The sequence below is a fragment of the Typopeltis vanoorti genome, chromosome 16, assembly GCF_054136105.1.
Source record: "Typopeltis vanoorti isolate ZY-2024b chromosome 16, IOZ_Tvanoo_1.0, whole genome shotgun sequence".
NCBI classification, from domain to species: domain Eukaryota; kingdom Metazoa; phylum Arthropoda; class Arachnida; order Uropygi; family Thelyphonidae; genus Typopeltis; species Typopeltis vanoorti.
The window spans coordinates 71542801-71565826 of record NC_143564.1 but is presented as its reverse complement, the minus strand read 5'-3'; the positions used below and the strand labels follow the sequence as shown (position 1 = coordinate 71565826).

The window sequence follows — 23026 nt, the reverse complement described above, 5'->3', positions numbered from 1 at the left end:
ATTAACTCTCATGACTTTGGGTTAATCAGGTAGAAATTAGATGGATAACCTATATAATATGACATTGCTTCCTCCAGATGTCCTTCAACTATCTTCCATGTGCCACTAACATCTTTCTCTTGCAGGTTTTTATGTCATGGTACAGCTTCAAAAACTTCTTCAAAAGTTCCACATGTGGAACTATAAGGCAGGTGATTATCACAACATTAGTACCACATGCACCCCCTTCTTGACAGAATATTCCCCATGTTTTGCAGCCTCCCATTTCTAGACCACATGATCACTCTTCTTAATCAGAAGCAATGTGACTACTTTGGTTATGGACTGCTCTTCTGATCTTATGACCAGATCTAATATTCTAATACCCCGAGTCCCCTCCATCACATGCTGCCTCAAGCAATTATCACTCAGTAGGTGTATAAATTCCATTTCCTTCCTGCCATGTGATCTTTCCTCTTTCCAGTCTATACTTCCATAATTGAAGTCCATAATAATTATGGACTTCAATTCTGCCTGCACTCATTTGTACTAATTTGCTGATACATATCTTCCACATCATTCCCCCCCCCCCCTCTGACACATAGCAGCAACTAACCATATATTTTGCTTTACTGGTCTCCATCTCACATCAGGCTATCTACCTCAAAAGAATATTCCCCATGTTTTGCAACCTCCCATTTCTAGACCACATGATCACTCTTCTTAATCAGAGGCAATGCGGCTATGTTGGTTATGGACTGCTCTTCTGATCCTATGACCAGATCTAATATTCTAATACTGCAATCCACCTGCTTATCTCCTATTTTTGATTACGATTTATCTGCTGTCATCAGCAGTACTCTTCCCCATCCTTTCTTCTCTATCCTCCCATAAAATACTAAACTTCATATTCTTATTAATACTTCATATTCTATCTCTGTAATTACATCATCTATTAGCCACTAATGGCTATAATTCTTGGCAAGGTCACTTAACGAATGCTGAAAACTCCTCCCTCATGTTCCTGATACTTATGGCATTAGTATATAGGAACAGTAGATTCCTTTAAGCCCTCAACCATCTTCTTCCTGAATTGACTATCCTATTTGATATTGTTGCTGGAGAGAGAGACTAGATTCTGCAGTTGTTGGTCATTGTCACACTCACTTGCTTCATGGGTGCCTTCACACATACTCCCTGCATAGTTAGGGACAATGAGATGACAGCAGTAGTCTGCCATACTCTCCTCCTTGGATGTTTATGAAAATCAGCCTTGATCCAACTGTAAGTTATGGTTAAAGGTGGAGACTGGCTGCCCACCTGTCTTCAAAAGTTAGCTAGGGTAAAAACGTCTTGTCTATTCCTTTCAGAAATAAATGGCAGTAGTTAATTTTTTGAATTCTATATTATCTTCTATATATTATCCATGTGTGTGTGTGTGTGTGTATATATATATATATATATATATATATATATATACATAAAGAGATAACAAGACTTATGTTTTCAGAATCACAAAAATCTGTGACTAGCTTCTTGTTACATATAGAGCAAGAGTTTTTTACTTTTTAAATTTAAATGATTTTATTTAAAAAAATAACTTGTTAGATTTGTAATCTAAAAATTTCAAAAATGCTTGGACTTTGCTGCATGTCATTTTATATTTATCATCTTCTCCAATCACTGTAAGATTTTCCATAAATTGTCACTCTGTAGTTGGGTGTGGGGGGGGGAGAAAACTCTTTTTTTTTTTTTTATGTTCAAATTGGAAATATTAAGTCAGCATTTTAAAGAAATTATGAAAGGAAACTGTTGAATATGAGAAATCTGGTTATTTATATATCTAAAAATATGACTGCAATCTAGGTATTCTTATATGTTTATTATTATTACTATTATTATTTATTTATTTTATTATTTTTTTTAAAACTGGTATGAGAGAGAGAGCGCTATGGAAGGGAAAGAGCAAGAGAGTATAAAGGTGAAAAAAAAGGAATCATTTAACTAATCCTATACCTAAGAGTGAGCCTCTGTACTTCAGTTTGTTTCAATGGAACCCTCTGGTTGGAAAAAAACCTGGGTTTGAATCTTGCTGATGATGTGAGGAATATTTATCAGGGCTTTTCAATCAAAGGTAAGTTATCTGGTCTCACACAGAGGTGGAGGATTTTTCTCTTGGAAACTCGGGTTTTTTGCCCCTCCAAACAGACAAATTGGCCCTGAACATCCATATCTACAGACATAGAATACTAACTGCAAGACGCAAGTGATTAGAGCCTCATTATCTTTCTACTACACATTATGATCTTAGGTAGAGATTCATAATAGTCAATCTCCTGGAGGGAGATGACACTTGACAGGACAGGAGAGGACAGAACATACCTAAGAAGCAAAAACTTTAGTGGAGGATCTACAAAATTTGACATACCACAAAGGGATGAAGTGTCTGGTTGAAACAGCTGGAAATAAAGATGCTGTACATAACTAAGAATCTACATCTTTATTTGCTAATAACCCTATTTAACAAAAAAAGGGAAGTTAATGTTATATTTATTAATATTAAAGACACAGCTGTTGCCAAAATATTTTAATATATAAATATGAGATATGCAAATTACTGGAAATAATAAAACATCATTCTTACCACAACTCCTACATGCATATCATGAAGATGGTGACAAACATAATCCACAAATTCATCAAAAGTATCAAACTCTTTGTTGCTTTCTTTTTTAAAGCATTCTTCCCATGTGTCATGCAACTGGAAACAAGCAAACAAACAAACAAAAAAAGCAAATTATGAGGAATATAAAATTATTTTTAGTACTTACTAAACATTAGCACAGAGTAGCTTTTTTTTAAAAATATATTTTTTTAATACAAATACCCTCCCCCCTGCCCCCAGACACACACACAAGTAGCTGTAAACCTGTCATACATTAGCATTGTGGGTGAGCTGAGTATTGAATAATCAAGAAATCCTGCTCTAGAGACCAAACATGCAGGGCCATACTTATTCACAGGCACACAATGCTCTAGCTGGGGTCCCCAAAAAATTAAAGCCAATTTAAGGGCTCCAGCAATGAGGGGGACCCTCGAAGCACTCTCCTTGAGCCCTGCCCACCTTGGGAAAAGTGTAAGCTCAGCCCTGCAAATATACATATCATAGAGCATCATAAATATCCATGCCACAGTGAAATTAAAACCCAACGTCTATTTATTTACTAGAGTGCAGGGATGATAGCCACTCACTCAGCTAACTAGATTAGCAATTCTCTCTCTCTAAGATTAACTCTTAGAGAGAGAGAGAGAGAGAGAGATGTTCTAATGCTTTCTAAAAGATTTTGGGGCCCTAATCTTGGTTATTGAAGAACATGCAGAGAAAAAGAAGTTATCATTTCTCTTTATAAGGCATTGATATGTTCACATCTGGAGATTACTGTGTCCAGGTCGGGTTGCTGGGATTTCTTGTGGATGAGAAAGTGGTGTAGAAGAACAACCAAGTTGGGGAGTGATCTGTGGAATGCCTCTATAATGATAAATTGAAGGTTTGTGGGTTCCAAAAGTTGGTTGATAGGCAGAAAAGAGGGGATATGATAGAAAAGTTTAAATTAGTAAAAGAGTTTTTATAGGATTAATCATTGGGAAATATTTCAGCAGTTGGTTAGAGATGGCAGTACAAGAGGTCATCCCTAGAAATTGAGTAGAGTGTGATTAGCAAGGATGGTATCAGGACTAAATTTTTTGGTTGAAGGGTGATGAAGGAGTGGAATGCATTGCCAGAATCAGTTGTGAGTGTTTTGTCTGTCAGTGAGTTCAAGGAGAGGTATGACAGATATTGTGTGGATAGTTTGTTCTCACACAATGAGCCTTCAGACTCCATGGAGGTGCTCATATAATAATAACAATAATATTCACCTTTCATATTACTTTAGCTGTGCAACCATTTGTGCTTATGCAAAAAGTTACAATCCAAGTTCATGTAATGATGTCATTGGGCCTCATGTTATTTTAAACCATTATGTTTACAAAGGAATAAAAACTTCACTGATAGATGTCATTCTGTGTGATTGCATTTATGTAATCATACTTCTTAGGGAAGGAGAGGGTATGGAAATATAGGACATCTAGAACAATTTGATGTCACAAAGCAAGATCAAAGCTTTTTTTTTTATTAGGAAAAACAAATGACTGTTTCAATTCAAAATGTTCTAGATGTCCTATATTTCCATACCCTCTCCTTCCCTAAGAAGTATGATTACATAAATGCAATCACACTATTCGAAGAGCTGGTTAGGACTCTCATACAGAAATGGGTTGACAGATAATCTGTACTTTCTAATGAAAAATATGAATTTACTAGGGGAAGGTCATGTTTGAGCAACTTGCTCACGTTCTATAATAATGTTACCATTGAGTTAGACAAGGGGAATGGACACACCATGATACTTTGGACTTTGCTAAAGCTTTTGACAGAATGCAGCACAGAAGACTGTTGTATAAATTGGAGAATATGAATTATAAAATATTAGCATGGATAAAAGGATGGCTGACTGACAGATATCAAAAAAAGGTGCATATGGGGAATGTCACTGCAAGATTTCTTACCAGTGGTGTACCACAAAGATGAGCAGCCCTTGGCCATTATTATTCAATCTATACATTAATGACATTTGGAAGTTGATGGAAGTTTTTTCACTTGGCTATGCTACCAATTATATATTTGGTTTACTCCTTTATCCAAGTGTAAGCAAACAAAGTTTGCACCTGAAGTATTTTCAGGACTGGGGAAACTCATGGTAAAAGTGGAATAAGTTCTGATCACTTGCCTTAGTATCTCCCATAATGCAAAGCACATCTTGTGGACATGTATAATGCTATGCATTAAGGGAAGGGCCACTACCCAGACTGGTTTTGACTTTTATTGAGGTCTCATCAATGGGAGCCAGACCCAGAGATGGTGATACTAAGGTGGAAGTAATGCAGAAATCATATCCTTATATACCAGTTGCCAAAAGGTGTCAACACCTTATTATTAAAATTCTTATATTTACACTTGGATAAAGGATTAAACCAAATATATAATTGGTAGCATAGCCAAGTGAAAAAACTTCCATCAGCTATTTCTAAGCCAGAGAATTTTAATAATAAGGTGTTGACACCTTTTGGCAACTGGTATATGGTGATATGATGTCTGCATTATTTCCACCTTAGGATCACCACCTCTGGGTCTGGCTGCCACTGACAAGACCTTTTGGTCAAAGCCATTTGGAAGCTTGGTGGTGGATAGCAATGCTGTAGCCAATGAAATTTACTGAGGAATAGCTGTTGCTGTTACCCAGGTACAGAGGTAATGAATGGCAATGCTGTAGCCCATGAAGCTAACTGAGGCATGGCTGTTGCTGTTACCCCTCAGGTGAAATCGATGAAATTAGAGCGGCTTTCCTCAGCCGTGGGGTGAGCCTGCCACTGGGTAGAGCCAACGCTGAGAGTTCTTATCAGTGATGGGGTTAGCCTGTTGAGGGGAACAAAGCTGAGCTTTTATTCCTTTGGGTTGCTCATTGTTGGGCAATCTGGGGGATTGCATGAGTTTTTCCTCAGCACTTCTCAAGACAACAGCAGAGATAATGCCTCATCAGTTGACACACAATCCTTGGAAGAACCTGACGACTACCAGATAGTCAGCAGAAAAAAGCGACGGAAAGAGCTCCAGCTGTAGAGCCCGAAGCACCGATGGACACAGCGGCACAGATCAAAGAGCGAGTAACACCGGTGATTCTACAAGCTAAAGAGAAATGGTTGACAGTTGCGGTCATGAAGAACTCTGAAATTAAATTTACTTCGGCTAAAAACTCCGATGAAGGAGTCCATATTCAACGTGAAGGAGCATCGGACTACCGTCAGCTTACTAAACTCATGGACGAACTGGAAATTCCATACCACACATTTTAGCTAAAGAGCGAGAAAAACATAAAAGTTGTTATCAGAGGTCTAGTGGAAACGATAACATCAGAAGAGATAGCCACTGACCTGAAGTCACAAGGCCTAGAGCCGATAAAATTCTCGTGAATGTATCGGGCATGCAAACATCCCATGCCTCTGGTTCTAGTGGAAATCAGCAAGGATCAGACAGAGATCTATGACTCAAAACTGTTTGTAATCTAGTGATAAAGACTCAACCACTTAGAGGGAAAACATCTGCAGGGCAATGCCACCGCTGCCAGAAATATGGGCACGCACTGAAGATCTGTAGAGCAGAGTACAGGTGCGTAAAATGCAGAGACAAACACCCCTTTCATACATGTTCCAAACCACACACTACTCCTGCTAAGTGCGCAAATTGTGGCGGTCTGCATCCTGCGAACTACAAAGGCTGCACATTCCACCCAGCTTCAACATCATCATACAACACTTCCCGCAGCCGAAATCCTCTCCGGACTAAAACTCACAGGTCGTACGCCGAAGCGGTTGCCTCGCGCATGAAACCAGCAGAACCAGCTCCAAGCAATCAAACTGTGTTGCTTCCCTAGGAGAGATGCTAATTAACTGCTTTCAGCAAAACAAACCCCAACCAGAGTGATACAAACAAATTTCTGAAAAATACCCAAGTCATATTCACAATGCTTAATGGGTAATCCGACTATCTCAATTAATTCCATACTGATTGCATTCTGGAATGCTAACTGTCTCAGTGACAAACTCCTGGAGCTACAAGAATTTGCAGACCACTTCAGAATTGATATTCTCTTAATTAGTGAGACGCATCTTCTTCCCTCTGACAATCATAAAATTAGATATTATTCACTACTCAAATATGACAGACGCAATGCCAGAAGTGGTGGCACAGCTATTTTTGTTAAGAAAAACATCCATTATAACGAAATCAAGAAGACCACTACAAATAATCTGGAAGAAACTGGTATTGAAATTCACACCAATAACGCAGGCAGCCTAAAACTATACTCAGTTTATAACCCTCCTTGCAAACCTCTCTTAACTTCTGATCTCTCTCAACTGCTCGACACTGACGAAGCAAAAATCGAGGGGGAGATCTCAACTCAAAACATCCCTTATGGATTAGTAAAAGCTTCAATAAAAATGGGATAATTCTTTATGACTTTGTTATGCTAAGAAACATCGCAATTGCAGGTCCGGTTGAACCATTGCACTACGGACCGCAAGGCAGACCTGATGTGCTGGATATATAGCCATCTTCAAGAACACCTCATCAATTCCAGTTACAGGTGATTAACGATCTTAGTTCTGGCTACATCCCCAGTCAGACCTGCACTAGCTTCACTGAATTCAATGTCAGAGTCCGCACTCTTATAGGCTCAGTACCAAATATCTCCTCCTGTGAAGAAATAGACGCAGCGGTCAATGATCTAGAAAGTGCAATTCATACTGGCTTGGCAGTAGCCTCCACTGTTACCACCCCAGCTGAAGCCAACCTGCTTTCTGGAGAAATTCTAAATCTAATCCAAATAAAAACGGAATCAGACGAAGTTATCACAACACGTTATCTCCCCAGGACTGTCAAGAGCTAAATAGGGCAACCAATTTAGTTTGCTATGCACTGAAAGATCACACGAACCAATAGCGGGAAAGAAAGCTGTTTTCCCTAAAAGCTGAGGATAACTCGCTGTGGAAAGTGGCTAAAGATCGTTCCAACATCCAACCCATTCACGGAGAAAGTGGCATAGTTTACAGAGATGATGAAAAGGCAGAAGCTTTCGCGGATGGCCTGGAGCTTCAATGTAGTCCTAACTACACGCATACGGATTTGCTTTTCATCGACAAAATGCACCGGTGTTTGTTGTGCCCTCTGTCAGCCCTGCAACCCCGAAAATATTTGTCATATTTCGCCTAGGGAAGTTTATTCTATTATCAAAAAACTCAACAACAAAAAGGCCCTGAGTCCTGAACAAAACAATAAAGACGCTCCCACATAAATCTGTTATGCATATGGTAGCCATTATAAACTAAATGCTCAGATTCAATTCTTTTCCCACTCGCTGGAAACAAGCAGATATAATTTTCGTTCACAAGCCAGGGAAAGCACTTCAGTTCCCCCAAAATTATAGAACTATCAGCCTCTTCTCATGCCTGGGAAAAATTGCGGAAAAATTTATTCTCAACCGTCTGCAAGATAAGGTGAACAAAAACAGCCTTAGCCCAAAAAAGGAGTTTGAGTTCCGTACTGGGCACAGTACAACTCAGCAAGTCCATAGATTGAGAGAGTTTATAACAACTGGTTTTAATTGGAGACAACATACAGGAGCTATATTTCTTTATGTTGCAAAAGTCTTTGATAGAGTTTAGAGCAAAGGCCTTATTTACAAATTAATTAAAGCCAAATTCCTGTACCTTACTAAACTCATTGACTCTTATCTAAAAAACCGGAAATTCCAAGTGATACTGCGCGGACTCAGATTCTCTATGCAAAGAATCACTGCATATCCAAAGGCTCGCTGCTGTCCCAGCTGCTTTTCAGCATCTACATTGCAGACGTCCCAAGCACGGCATGAATCACCATGGCTTGCTACGTGGACGATATGGTAATTTTGACCAGATCGCTCAGGCTGCACTTAGCTATGCAGCGATTACAAAACGCTGCAACAAACCTGGAAAAATGGTTTAAGAGATGGAGGATAGATGTCAATGCTGACAAATGCACCGCCGTACTTTTTTCAAGATGGAAAACATCTCACTGTGGAGAAATTAAACTATTCAATGCAGCTATTTCATGGCAATCCAAAATCAAATATCTAGGTATACAACTAGACAACCGCCTCAGTTTTAATCCTCACATTGTATATGCCTGCAATAAATCCAATTCCGCAATTGTCCAGCTCTACACTCTTCTCAACTGGAGAAGCCAAGTTAGCACTGAAAACAAGCCACTGATTTACGAATCAATCATCAGACCCACACTAGCATACGGATCACCGGCTTGGGATCATACTTCCCCCAGCAACATCAAAAAACTACAAGTGATTGAAAATAAGTGTCTCCGTATGATTTTTGCTGCCCCGTGGTTTGTCACGAATGCTCTCCTCCATCGAGATGCTAACACACCGGATATACCCACGTTATTTCGCGAGAATGCCTATACATACTTCGCTCAGGCAGCTATTCACCCCAATCAGCTGATTCAAGAGTCATCCGACTACGATGAGAACGACAGATGGAAACATAAGCCCCCGAAGGCAGCTCTGCTCATTGGTACAAGCGCTCTCACACAGCCCTAAATTGGGCGATGCAGGTGCTCGATAATCTTTTATACATTTAATCAACTCCTTAGCGATGAAGCAATAAAAATCCCCGGGACTGTCATCCATCTTGCCATAAAAGTTACCAGTTACTAGTGCTAAGCTATGAGTTACTCACTTTAATGGAATTAACATTAACTTGATTTGGTGCATCCTACGTCGATAGTCACGAATTTCTGACCAACGTATTGTTGATAATATTATGTGCAAAAGTTTTGTGCGCCAAAGCCGATATAACGCAAATAGAACCTTGAAAAGTATACAGGCACTTCTAAATTTCTAATATGTAAAATATAATACATAAATGAATAGAAACTTTTTTAAATCTCGAACAACTTTCATAGCTAGAATGCCGCAACAATGAAGGAATCTTCTCGTGCGGCCTGCAGGTGATTGATAACCTGATAACCTGATATGGCTTGATGGATTACAGTCCCTTGGACTTCTATCCCTTAATCGGTATGGAATAGTCTTGTATTAAGTGTTAGCGAGCACCTGGCTCACCCTATTTAGGGTTGTACGGAGGTACCAGAATCGATAAGCAAAGCAGCTTTCGGGCGCTTATGTTTCCACCTATCGTGTTCGTCATAATTAGATGACTCTTGAATGAGTTGATTTGGATGAACAGCTGCTTTGGCAAAATGAGCACCAGCACTGTTATGGAGGAAAGTGGAAATATCTGGAATATCGGCATCTCGATGTAAGAGAGTATTTCTTACAAACCACGGAGCGTTGAAGATCATACGGAGGCACTTGTTTTGTATAACTTGTAGCTTTTGGATGTTAGTGGCGGAAGTGTGACTCCAGGCCGGCGATCCGTAAGTTAACGATGGTCTGATAATTGTTTTGTAGATCCGTAGTTTGTTATCAGTACTGACTTGGCTTCTTCTATTGAGCAGAGAATAGAGTTGTACTATTGCAGAGTTTGCTTTTTTGCATGCGTAAACTATGTGGGAGTTAAAGTTTAAACGGTTATCAAGTTGAATGCCTAGATATTTGGTGCTAGATCTCCATGGGATGGCTGTGTTAAAAAGTTTAACTTCTCCAACATGAGATGCTTGTCTTCTTGTGAAAAGAATGGCAGTGCTTTTATCGGCATTTACAGATATTCTCCATTTTTTGAACCAGTCTTCTAAATTTGTTGCTGCAGTTTGTAATCGCTGAGTAGCTATATTAGGCCTGAGAGATCTGCTGAGAATAGCCATATCATCTGCATAACTAGCTATAGTGGTTAGTGATGTGCTAGGAACAGAAACAAAGATGTTAAAAAGAAGCGGTGAGAGCAGCGAACCTTGAGGGACACCAGCAGTGATTTTTTTCAGTGATGATCTAATTCCACGCAACTTAACCTGAATTTTACGGTCCTGTAGAAAGGAGTTAATAATTTTGGTAAGATAAAGAGGGATGTTGGCTGCAATTAATTTGTAGATGAGACCTTTGTGCCATACAGTATCGAAAGCTTTTGCAACATCAAGAAAGATAGCTCCTGTGTGCTGTTTCCAGTTAAAGCCTGTAGTGATGAACTCAGTCAGTCTGTGAATTTGCTGTGTAGTGCTATGTCCAGTACGGAAGCCAAATTGTTCTTTCGGAATTATGTGATTTTTATTCACCTCCTCATTAAGTCGGTTGAGAATGACTCTTTCTGCTATTTTTCCTAGGCATGATAGAAGACTGATGGGTCTATAGCTTTGTGGCATCTGAGGCGCTTTACCAGGCTTGAGAATAAGGAAAATATCGGCTTGTTTCCATCTTGAGGGGAAATAATGAATTCTCAGAATTGCATTGATAATCGCTACTAAATGCATGACAGCTTTGTGTGGGAGGGCTTTAATTGTTTTGTTGGTAATTTCGTCCGGGCCAGGGGCTTTTTTGTTTTTAAGCTTCCTAATAATTGAATAGACCTCTTTAGGTGAGGTGGGGCAGATATTTTCACAGCTACAAGATCGCCGAAGTACAGAACGTACCCTACGATGTATCTTTTCTATGAAGACTAGATCCGCTTGTGCATAATTAGGACGGCACTGAAGTTGCAGGGCTTGAACGAGCGCTTCCGCTTTTTCGTTATCTCTGTAAACAAGGCCTCTTTCTCCGTGAATGGGCTGGATGTTAGAGCGATCTGTACGGAGAGCTTTAGTCAACTTCCACAGAGAATTATCTTCAGTTTTGAGAGAACAGAGTTTTCTTTCCCATTGCTGGTTTCTGTGATCTTTTAAAGCGTAACGGACTAGGTTGGACGCTCTGTTTAGTTCTCGACGGTCTTGCGGAGATAGCGTGTTGTGATAGCGGCGTCTGAGCCTGTTTTTGTTCCTTATCAGAGCAAGGATTTCTGCAGGAAGTAGGTTGACTTGAGCTGGTGTAGAAGTAGAGCAAGCTGCGGATAAGCCAGCCTGTATTTTAGATTCAAGATTGTTGACTGCCGCGTCAATTTCTTCACGGGTGGAAATAGTCGGTACTGAGTCTATGATAGTGTTCATTTTAGTCTTGAATTTTGCAAAGTTTGTGTGGGAATGGCTGGGAATGAGCTCAGGCTCCTCCCCTAAACTTAAGAGTACTGGATTGTGATCTGAGCTTAGCTCGTCAATCACTTGAAGTCGGAAATGATGAGAAATATTGTTAAAAATAGCAATATCTAAAACATCAGGTCTGCCGATCGCTCCGTAGTGTGTTGGCTCAATCGGGCCTGCAATAACGATATTTCTCTTCAAGGAAAAGTTATAGAGGATCATTCCGTTGTTATTAAAGCTTTTGCTGTTCCATAAAGGATGCTTGGAATTGAGGTCTCCAGCTACAATTACTGCTTCATTTGTATCTAGTAGCTGAGAGAGATCAGAGGGGAGTAGAGGTTTGCCAGGGGGGTTGTATACAGAAAAAATCTTTAAGCTGCCTGCATTGTTGGTAAGAATTTCTATGCCCGTCTCCTCGAGGTTAGATGTAGTAATCTTCTTAGTCTCATTATAGCGAATGTTTTTTCTGACAAAGATGGCAGTGCCTCCACCTCTGGCATTAAGTCTGTCATTTCTAAGTAACGAGTAGTTTCTGAGTTTGGGATTATCGCAGGGACGTAGGTGTGTTTCGTTAATGAGGAGAATATCAATTTGTAAATGATCTGTAAGCTTCTGTAATTCCAAAATTTTGCTGTTGAGACCGTTTGCGTTCCAGAATATTATCTGCATAGAATTTGATGTTAAAGCCGGATTAGTCATTAATCATGGAGAAGATGACTTGAGTATTCCGAAGGAATTTGTTGGTATCGGCCTGGCTTGGATTTGTTTTGCTGAAGGCCATTAGCATCTCCCCAAGTGAGGCAGCGAGTATTGCTGAAGAATTTGGACTGTTAGTTGTAGGGAGTACCTTAGTGTTACTCGAGGAAACCACAGAAGCATAGGATTTGTCTGGTGTAACTTTCCGCCCTTGGAATTCAGGCACGGATCTCACAGTATTTTTCTGAGTGGGCTGAGTTAATTCCTGTCTAGGCTTTTGAAGGTTGGATGGGTGGAGAGTGCAACCCCTGTAGTTTGCAGGGTGTGGGCCACTGCAGTTCGCACATTTAGCAGGTGTGGTCTTTGGCTTGACGCAAGTGTGCGAGGGATGGTTGCCACCGCACTTCACACATTTGTAGTCTGCTCTGCATAGCATTTGCGCATGCCCAAATTTTTGGCAGCGATGGCATTGACCAGCCGATGCCTTTCTTCGTAGTGGTTCGGTCTTGATGACCAAGTTGCAGACTATTTTAAGATCGTAAATTTCCCTCTGGTCTTTACTGATCTCTACTAAGACCAGAGGCATGGGACGCTTGTCTGCGCGATACATTCGCGAAATCTTGACTGGCTCCAAGCCTTGTAATCTGAGGTCAGTAGCTATTTCGTCGGTTGTTATGTCTTCTACCAAACCTCTGATCACTACCTTGAGGTTCTTTTCACTCTTAAGTTGGTAAGTATGGTATGGAATTTTATGATCGTCCATAAGTCTGGTTAACTGGCGGTAGTCCGTTGTTCCTTCAGGCTGTATACGTACTCCGTCATCTGTGTTTTTGGCTGACGAGAACTTGATGTTGCTTTTCTTCATCGTCTCTGCAAGCAACGACCACTTTTCTTTAGATCGCAGTACTACTGGTGGGATCCTCTCTTTGGGCTGTATTGGTATAGTTGTCTCAGTGCTTGCACTAGATTGTGCTGATGTGTCCATTTGAGAGACAATTTCTTGTTCTGCAGCAAGAGACTCTTTCTTCCTCTTCTTTCTGCTGACTTCTTGGTAATCATTATCGTCTGTGTCAGCTGTAGCGGAGGAATTGACGCTGTCATGTGTAGGGCGAGCAGAAAGTTCGGAGGTTCGAGGGTCTTCATTCTCGACCTCCATAATCTGGTGAATTTCTACCTTTCCTGGCCATTTTGTGTGCAAGATGTTGCCTATTTGCCGAAAGATAGCGAGAAGTTCCTTGAAGGAGAGATCTTCATATGGTGAATCCATAATGTAGACTTGAAGTGGGGGAAAGGACCTGCCTTGTCCCTTCAACCACCGAGTGTTGTACTGGGCGGGAAACAGGAGAGAACCTGGAAAATATTTTTGAAGTTGAAAGGAAAAAGTCTTACCTGCTCTGATGTTCGAGCACGCTGGTGGCGCATCAAATAATCACTATTTAATTTCAGTGTTGAAATAACTCTGAATTAAACATTAAAAACAATTAAAAACAAAACTTAACTTCACGCTGTACTACTACAAGGAGCGCTGATAAACACGTCTGAACTCACTGAAAAACAACAACAACCACTCAAGATAAGATCGCAGGTGATTGTTGAGTACCCACCGTAATATATACATCGCAGTTCAGGTTCAGCTTTACAAGTTTAAACTAGTAGATAAGTACATATTGTGTTATTGTCTTGGTCAGGTTTGAAAATAGTTAAAAGTTATAGGCGAGTCGTAGGGATATTAGGAGAACACCCTTCCCCTCAGTATGAAACGTTACGAAAGTGGTTGTGCCAAACGAAAGAAAATGAGAGAACAGGTAAAGGATATTCGAAAACTTCCAAAACTAACAACATTTTTTAAGAGCAGTGAAAGTGAAGTTGTTGGAGGGAATGAAGCGCGTTGGGAAAAGAAAAATACGGAATCACCAGCAAATTCTGTTTCAAGCAAGTCCTTGTGCAGTAATAGTGTACAAGAAGAAACAACCTCTGCTGGTGCTACAGCAAACGTAAGTACAAATAATGACAATTATAAGAGTTCAGATCCCGGACTATGGTCAGTGGCAAATCATATCTTACAGGAGTACTGGGTTCAAAAAGGTCCACCCGAATGCTAAAATAATCAGTGCAGCTTTAGTCAGTCAGCCCGAGAATATATGGTAGGAAGAAACAACTCAGATAAAGAAACTAGGTATTTAACACCGGCAATGTTTTCGCGACGGTTGTCGAATCAAGAAACTCAACTTCGAGATTGGCTTATTTATTCTCCCACAAAAGGAAAAGTATATTGTTTTGTTTATAAATTGATTTCAACTTCTGATTTCCCCATTTATAATGAGCGGATTCAATGAGTGGAAAAACAGAATAAAGGCCATTTCACATCATGAAAATGGTGGCAGAACACAGAAAATGCATGATGACATACTGCAGGAGTTTAAAAGTGCATGTGCGTATACAGGAACGAGCCAAGGGTATTTGCCGCCCAGTTGCAAACTTTTATCGGCCGCCCGTCTGACATCTAAAAGTAAGGGTTTTTAATTTTATATTAGTTAATGTAGTGTTAAAGTCAATGTTGTTACCCGGGTGCGGTGCACCCTTTTCACCCTCGGGTTGGCGCGGCCCTGGGCGTATAAACACACAATTAGTAATCCAGTTCGACAGTGAGCATCAGTACTGGATAGAAGTATTGAAAAGAATAATTGCAGTTATAAACATTGTATTGTCTAGAGGCCTGCCGCTAACATGTTGGAACTGATCAGTCAGTTTGATCCATTTTTATGTGAACATATAAAGAAGTATGGTAATGCAGGAAAGGGGGTCCCATCATATCTATCAGCTACTATTTGTGAAGAATTCATACACATTATGGGAGTCAAAGTGTTGGAAACTATTGTCGCTGAAGTACAGAAAGCTAAGTATCATTCCATATCGGTGGATTCAACACCTGATATCACACAAGTAGACCAACTGACATTTATAATAAGATATGTTTCTGGAGGTATTCCTAAAGAGAGATTTTTACAGTTTATTCCCATTCATGGACATAAAGAAGATATTCTCCCTGACGTAGTCACGACTTTTTTGGATCAATATAATATACCACTAATGAACTGTAGAGGTCAGTCGTATGATAATGCAGCAAATATGTCATGGGATTATTCAGAATTACAGGCTAAAATTAAGGAACGAAATAAATATGCATTGTATATACCAGGACATGTGCAGACATTCCTTGAACCTTGTAGGTGTTCGTGCAGTAAACAGTACCTTAAATGTCACAATTTATTTTGATTTTGTTCAAAATCTTTACAATTTCTTTTCATCTTCGCCTTATCATTGGGAAATAATGGTTTCGCATTTGGGATCTCGGCTTAAAGTGGTAAAGCAATTGTGAAGAACTCGGTTGTCTGCACATACAGATGCAGTAAGTGCTCCATACGAGGGTTATGAAGAAATCAGATCGAGTTTGGATGATTTGAGGGGGGGGGGGGTTAGAAATCATCAGAAACACGGCTTACAGCTCAGGGTTTAAGAGATAAACTAGAAACAAATTTTCTGACTATTTTTTTGGAATGACATAGTAAAACGATTTAACAGTGTGAGCCAAGTCCTCCAGAAAGAAAGTACGAACTTATCTACTACTATGAAATTGCTTAAGTCCTTAAAGGCATTTCTAACTGAGAAAAGAAACTGTTTTGAAGACTATGAATCCCAAGCGAAAGAAAAGCCACGGGATAAGAACTATCAGGATTCGTATAAACGAATAATACAACGCAGCAGCACTCTAACATTTATAGATGATTGTAGAAACACAGACGACTCAGACGTGCAACTTAAGGGCAGCAGGAAATTTAGAGTGGACACATAGATTCCTTGGGATGCGCGAGAAAAACAGTACGACGCAATATTTAATAAATTTAGCCTCTTAGAAGCCCCTCATACTTTAGATGATCAAGACATAAAAACCCACTCTGAGGATGTAGCCAACTTTTATAGCGAAGACCTTACTTCTACAGAACTATTCATGGAATGTCTCCACTTTAGGTCACACATGATGATGGATATAGAATCAATGAAGAAAGCAAACGTAGGTGATAAGACCTTAACCACAAATGAAGAAGAAGACTGTGTTACCATTATCAAAATTTACGCTTATATGCATAATGAACATATATTTTCAGTATTTCATAATATGGAAATCTCTATGAGGATTTTTCTTTGAATGACGGTTACTAATGCCTGCAGTGAACGTTCATTTTGAAAATGAAATTACTAAAAAATGAATTAAGAAACAACATGGCAAAGTCACGATTAAACCACCTAAGATTAATGATCATTGAACATGAGATTTTACAAAATATTAACTTTGATGACCTAATACACGATTTTTCCACATCAAAATGTAGTAAAGTCACTTTATAATGTTAGTTTTGCTATGGGGAAGCGTGTGGGTTGGAAGGAGTGAATTGTGTTATTTTTGTTTCGAATATCGCCTTCATATCCACCAATGGAAATACTTGGGACTTCAAAAATCGATGAGTACCTTATTATTTTTATTATTATTATTATTACGAACACTTCCAGGAAGTTCAAGGACTCATCGTGGGAGGTCACTCTACTCTACTTCACTAAATACATCTCATCCTCTCCACTACTACTCAATTCTCCAAATAGGACACCACTACCATCAACGCCATCTATCGCCCATCATCACCAACGACAGTATTTTTTGTCCGTAAATTACGTGTGTCCTGAAGGCTGATTTGTCTATACGCGGGATGAAAAACCCGAGTTTCCGGGAGATAAAACCCTGCTTCCTCTGTATGAGATCAGCTAACTCACCTTCAACTGACAAAGCCCATATAAGGATTCCCCTCTTCACGACGAGGATCGAACCCAGGTCTTTTTCAGTAAGGCTGACCATACGTACCGTTTTGAACGGGACAGTACAATTTTTTTCATAATTTCAGGGCGTCCCGTCGTTTTATTAATAAAAATGTCAATTTTGTCCCGTTTTTAATAAAAACTATAAATATACTATAATATTGGTCAGTCATAAATTATTATTCATAACCTATAATCGTATATCAAAATCATGGATACCAGTAATTTGTATAGCCATGAAGTCTCATTGTTCGATACGAAATACAGTATCGATATCTGCAGTGATTTATTCAGATAAAATAAAAAATACATGTTGGCAACACTTGCACGTCTCAGACGTGGCGTCTGTTCTGCTGTAGCGTTAGTTTTTGTTTTGCCTGTATACTAACCGGTGGCTTTGTTATTCAATGCTGGTGGTTTAAATTTCATAATTTTTAAACCTTTAAGTCTAACCTTGCAATGTCAAAGAGGCAGAACTGAAGTTTTCATGACGATCTGCAGAAAGAATTGACATTTATTAAACTGGACAAGCTGTGCAGTGATGGAAGAAAAGTGGTATGCTAACATTGTAATGTTCATTTTTTCTGTTGCTCATTGAGGCAGAAGCGACATCAACCAACATCGACATAGCTAGAAACATAAGGATGCCGAAAAGACTCTGGCTTCAGTTAAAAACATCAGCTCGTTTATGGTGAAAAGTGATGGTGATAGTGAAAGCAATAAAATTGCTGCAAGTGAAGCTCTTGTTGCTTATCATACTGTGCATCACGGCCAAAGAATTCGCCCAAATGACTCCTTGTCGACATTGATAAATAAAATTCATGAACCAGAATTTTCTTCAGCACGTACCAGATCAGAAGCAATAATTTCCAACGTTTTATCGCCATAATCAGATCATAATTTTATGACCACAGTCAGAGTTCAAGAACTGAAAAACGTTTTTGACTTTGCAGGAAACAATTACGCTAAAGAATGGTTCTGGCAAAATGGCGGCTCGCGTATCAGTCTCGCGTGTTGATTAGTGTGATATTTTTGGATTTCCGAATGATATATAGAGGTAAGCGTCCTTCATTTTGAGAAATATAATTGTTATTGCTTCGCGCATTTAGCTATTCGATCGATATTGCTGGCAGTCCTTTGCAGCTGAGATATCCTCTACTGTATTTCTGCTGGCAGTTCTTTAGACCTGCGGGATTTCTACTTGTGCTCATACCCAATTCCCCAATCACCACCTGCTTATCAACGAACAGAACAGACATGGATAACTTTAATGATCTTCTACAGCATCTAAATAAAGATCAAGTACTAAACCTATTTAAATTATTACTTAAAAAATTCGATACGGAATGGCCAGGTTTCCTAAACCTGTACACACAACCTGATGAACCCAAAGATATCGAGGACGAAGTTGAAGAGATCAACAACACGACCGTCTCCCTACCTGAGAACCACAGTCAGACAGATCTCACAGAAGAACACACGAGTGAAAGACGCAGAACCGAGGATGATCATATGGAAAACGAAACACCCTCACAAACAGTGCCGGAAAAAAAAGGAAAAGGTCCTCCCGGTAATTCTCCGTGAAAAAGAAATATGGACCACAATTGCTCGAAACCTGAGAGAACATAACATTAACTATTCCTGGGCCAGAAACACCGATGAAGGAGTAAAAATTCAACCAACTACAGAGGGGTAACAAAAATGATGGACAACAACAAACTACAATACCACACCTTCGCATTAAGCAGCGAAAGAAATCTCAAGGTTGTACTCCGAGGTGTCTCTGAAAGCATTACCTGCGAGGAGATCGCGGCAGACCTTACTCAGCAGGGCCTAACACCAATCAAAATCAGCCGGATGGTTAGATCCGATAAACGACCGATGCCATTAGTATTAGTTGAGATTCAGAACATGCAAACACGAATTTACGATATAACCGCGGTTTGTGGACTAAAGATAACAACAGAATCACTCAGGAAAAGGGCATCAGCAGGGCAATGCCATTGTTGCCAAAAGTTTGGCCATGCCCAAAAACTATGCAAAGCTGAGTTCAGATGCCTGAATTGTGGTGAGAAACATCAAACCATTACATGCACAAAACCAAGAACCACCCCAGCCGAATGTGCCAACTGTGGAGGTTCCCACGCAGAAAACTACAAAGGATGCAACCACCACTTCAGAAATCACGGAACTACAAGACCCGTCCAACCTCCCCCAATTTGTACCACTCTAAGCATCTCAGCTGACCAGTCTTCAAACAAACAAAACACTATCCACAAAAGTCAGGAAAGGACTCAACCTCCAACCGAGACCTATGCAGAAGCAGCCCGCCCAAAGGACACAATACAGAGCAATCAAATAGGCTCCAACATTACAGCTATACTGACCTCCTCGCTAACCACAATGTGCTGCAGGAATTCAGCAGAACAAACCGAACGCCATCCTCCACAAAGAGATTCCTGCAAGGAACCCATTCCATACTGACAGCACTCAACAATCAATAAAACAAAAGTAAAACCCAACTCGCTTCTAATTGCAGCCTGGAATGCCAATGGCTTCTCCAACATAACACTAGAACTACAGGAATTTGCACTCAGATACAACCCTGATATAATACTAATCAACGAAACCCACCCGAGACCCCTCTAAAAACCCAAAAGAGAGAGGACACACAATGTACCGAACCGATAGACTCAGCACCAGAGGGGGAGGCACTGCCATCTAAATCAAAGCGTACCTCCACCACAATGCCATACCCAACCCACAGACTACCAACCTGGAAATTTCAGGAATACAAGACCACACAAGCAACGCTTGTGTGGTCTTGTATTCCTGGATGTAAACCTGAATGCTGTCCTTGGCACTACAGACCACACCATCATAGCAGGAGATTTAAACGCCAAGCACACAGCCTGGTTCAGCACCACCAACAACAGAAGTGGACGCATACTACACAACTATTCAACACTTAACTCAGTTCTGATAGCAGGACCCACTGAGCACACCCATTACAGCCTCAATACAGATCAGATGTACTTGACATAGCTATCCTTAGAAACACCAGTTATCAATACCAACTAGAGATGACCAATGAACTATCATCTGACCACAACCCAATCCTAATCAAACTTGGCACACAAGACCAACTGGCCACAGCACACCTTCATATCATGGGATAAGCTAGCCAAAATCCTACCAAAATACATTGGCCCTGTATCCATCATCCACAAAAAAGAAGAAACAGATGAAGCAGTAAGCAATCTAACAAACCAAATCAAAAAAGCACTAGAAGAAGTCACCAAAACCAAAACCAACCACCCAACCAGATGGCTCCCAAAAAACATCATGGACCTCATCAGAACAAAAAACAATGCAAGGAAAAGATACCACAACACAAGAGCCCGCAGGACAAGAAAACACTGAACAACTTGAAAAACCAAGTCAGAAAAGCACTTCAAATTCACAGGAATCAGGATTGGGACAATAAACTGTCATCACTCAACCCAGAAGATCACACAATATGGAAATTTCTGAAGATCCTGTGCACCAAACACAACCCTCTATCCCCATGCAAACTGCACATGGAACTGCGCACATTGATACAGAAAAAGCAGAAAACCTAGAAAAACAATGCGATGCAGCCGATCATATGACAACATATGCATCACCCACATATATAAAATCCACCAGAAGGTCAAACGTACCTTAAGACAGACCACAAACAAACCTGACAGCATCACTCCCACTACTCCAAAGGAAATAACCAACATCATGAAACAGCTAAACAACAAAAAAGCTCCAGGTCAGGATGGAATTACAAACAGAATCATCAATCTACTTCCTCGAAAGGCTATTGTACACCTGGTTAATATAACCAATGCAATACTGAAGATACAACACTTCCTCACTGCATGGAAAACAGCCGACATCATACCAATAAAAAAGCCAGGAAACAATCCACAACTCCCGAAAAGCTACCGTCCGATAAGCTCGCTTTCCAACCTACGAAAGATTGCTGAAAAAATCATCCTCTCAAGACTAAAAGAAATATCAGACCAATTAGGAATAATTCCAAACAAACAATTTGGCTTCCGCCGTGTACACAGCACAGTGCAACAAATACACTGACTAGTGGATTTAGTGGAGCACATCACTCAAGGATACAACTGGAAACTTCACACAGCTGCAGAGTCTTTCTGGATATTGGCAAAGCCTTTGACAAGGTATGGCATCAAGGATTACTCTACAAACTCATACATGCCAATATTCCAACAAACCTTACCCGTCCAATAAAATCATACCTCACTGACAGATCCATGCAGATAAAAATAAATGGCACCATCTCAACTAGGCACCAAATTCTGGCAGGAGTACCACAGGGATCCCTGTTGGCTCCTTTACTTTTCACAATCTACGTGGCCGACATTTCACAGAACCTGAGGACTACTATCACAGCCCTTTATGCAGATCACACTGCCATAATGACAAGATCTCTCCACCCAGACCTGGCGATCAGTCGTCTCCAGGACACAACGCTAGAGAAATGGTTCTCGGACTGGAGGATACAAGTAAACCCCTTGAAAAGCTCAGCTATACTATTCACCAGACGCAAAACCTTCATCCAAGATGACATCCAACTTCTCGGAAAAAAGATACCATGCAGACAGAAATCAAATACCTTGGAGTACAGCTGGACAAAAAGCTGAATTTCAACAGCCACATCAAGCTCATAGGCACAAAGACATCCCATGATCAACCGCAACAGCAAATTGGATACACGCAACAAGCTGTTATTATATCAGATGTTATACGACCAGTAATCACATATGAATCCCCAGCATGGAGTCACACATCCAAATCTAACATCCTGAAACTACAGAGGATACAAACCAAGTGCCTGAGGATGATACTGGACGCCCCATGGTTCGTCAGAAACATGCAGATAAACAGAGAAACCGGATCCCCAGACATTCATTCTCTCTTTCATGACTATGCGGAAAAGTACTTCAGCAAGGCACACTCTCATCTCAACCCACTAATCAGACAAGCTTCCAGTCATAGTGAACATGACTGTTACAAACATAAAAGACCCAAAGCAATCATGCTCTCAGCAGAACAGAGCTAACTCCATAGTTCACAAAGTGCGAGCATAAGGCTCACAACCCCCCCCCCCCCCCCAATGAAGCTTATCGAAACAGACAAAGGGGAAAACAAAAAGCATTTCGTGCTTCACCCAGCAAGCCAGTAACGTTGTTGTTGTTGTTGTTGTTGTAATTACGCTAAAATGTTAGAGCATGGAAATACGAAATTTGTGTCCTTGGATCCATCAATTGACAGAATTTTAAGATTGTTTGATGGGCTGCGTTCTTATTTTTTTCTCAAGAAAAATGCCTTGTTATGTTGTGAAAATTGTTTGAAGATTCATGTTTGAAATGTAGTTGTCATTTGCAAGAAATCAAGTATCTACGTTCCAAACATACATTAGCTTAATTAAAAAACATAATATTTCAGCTACAGAAGTAGCTATTATGATTGAAAAATCCTGTAAACAATGAGAGCATAAAAAGTGAAGTGTTTGTAACTACTGATATCAAAAAACAAATGAAAACGTTAGCAGATTCAGGAGAAATTAATGTGGCTAAACGTTTTGAGATAGTTGAGAATTTCTGTTAAACCAGCTTAGAATATGTCAACAAGTGGAAGTGC

General features: G+C 40.1%; 1 protein-coding gene across 3 annotated transcripts in view; it reads right to left on the bottom strand.

Annotated features, from left to right (window-relative positions):
- The window catches only part of LOC150098121 (uncharacterized), a 120600-nt gene that overhangs the window by 74368 nt on the left and 23206 nt on the right, over window positions 1-23026 (bottom strand). For all 3 annotated transcript variants that reach the window (XM_090406178.1, XM_090406179.1, XM_090406180.1), the window contains exon 3: window positions 2624-2740. In XM_090406178.1, the coding sequence (XP_090262304.1) occupies window positions 2624-2740 (117 nt within the window). The remainder of the gene's footprint in view (window positions 1-2623; window positions 2741-23026) is intronic.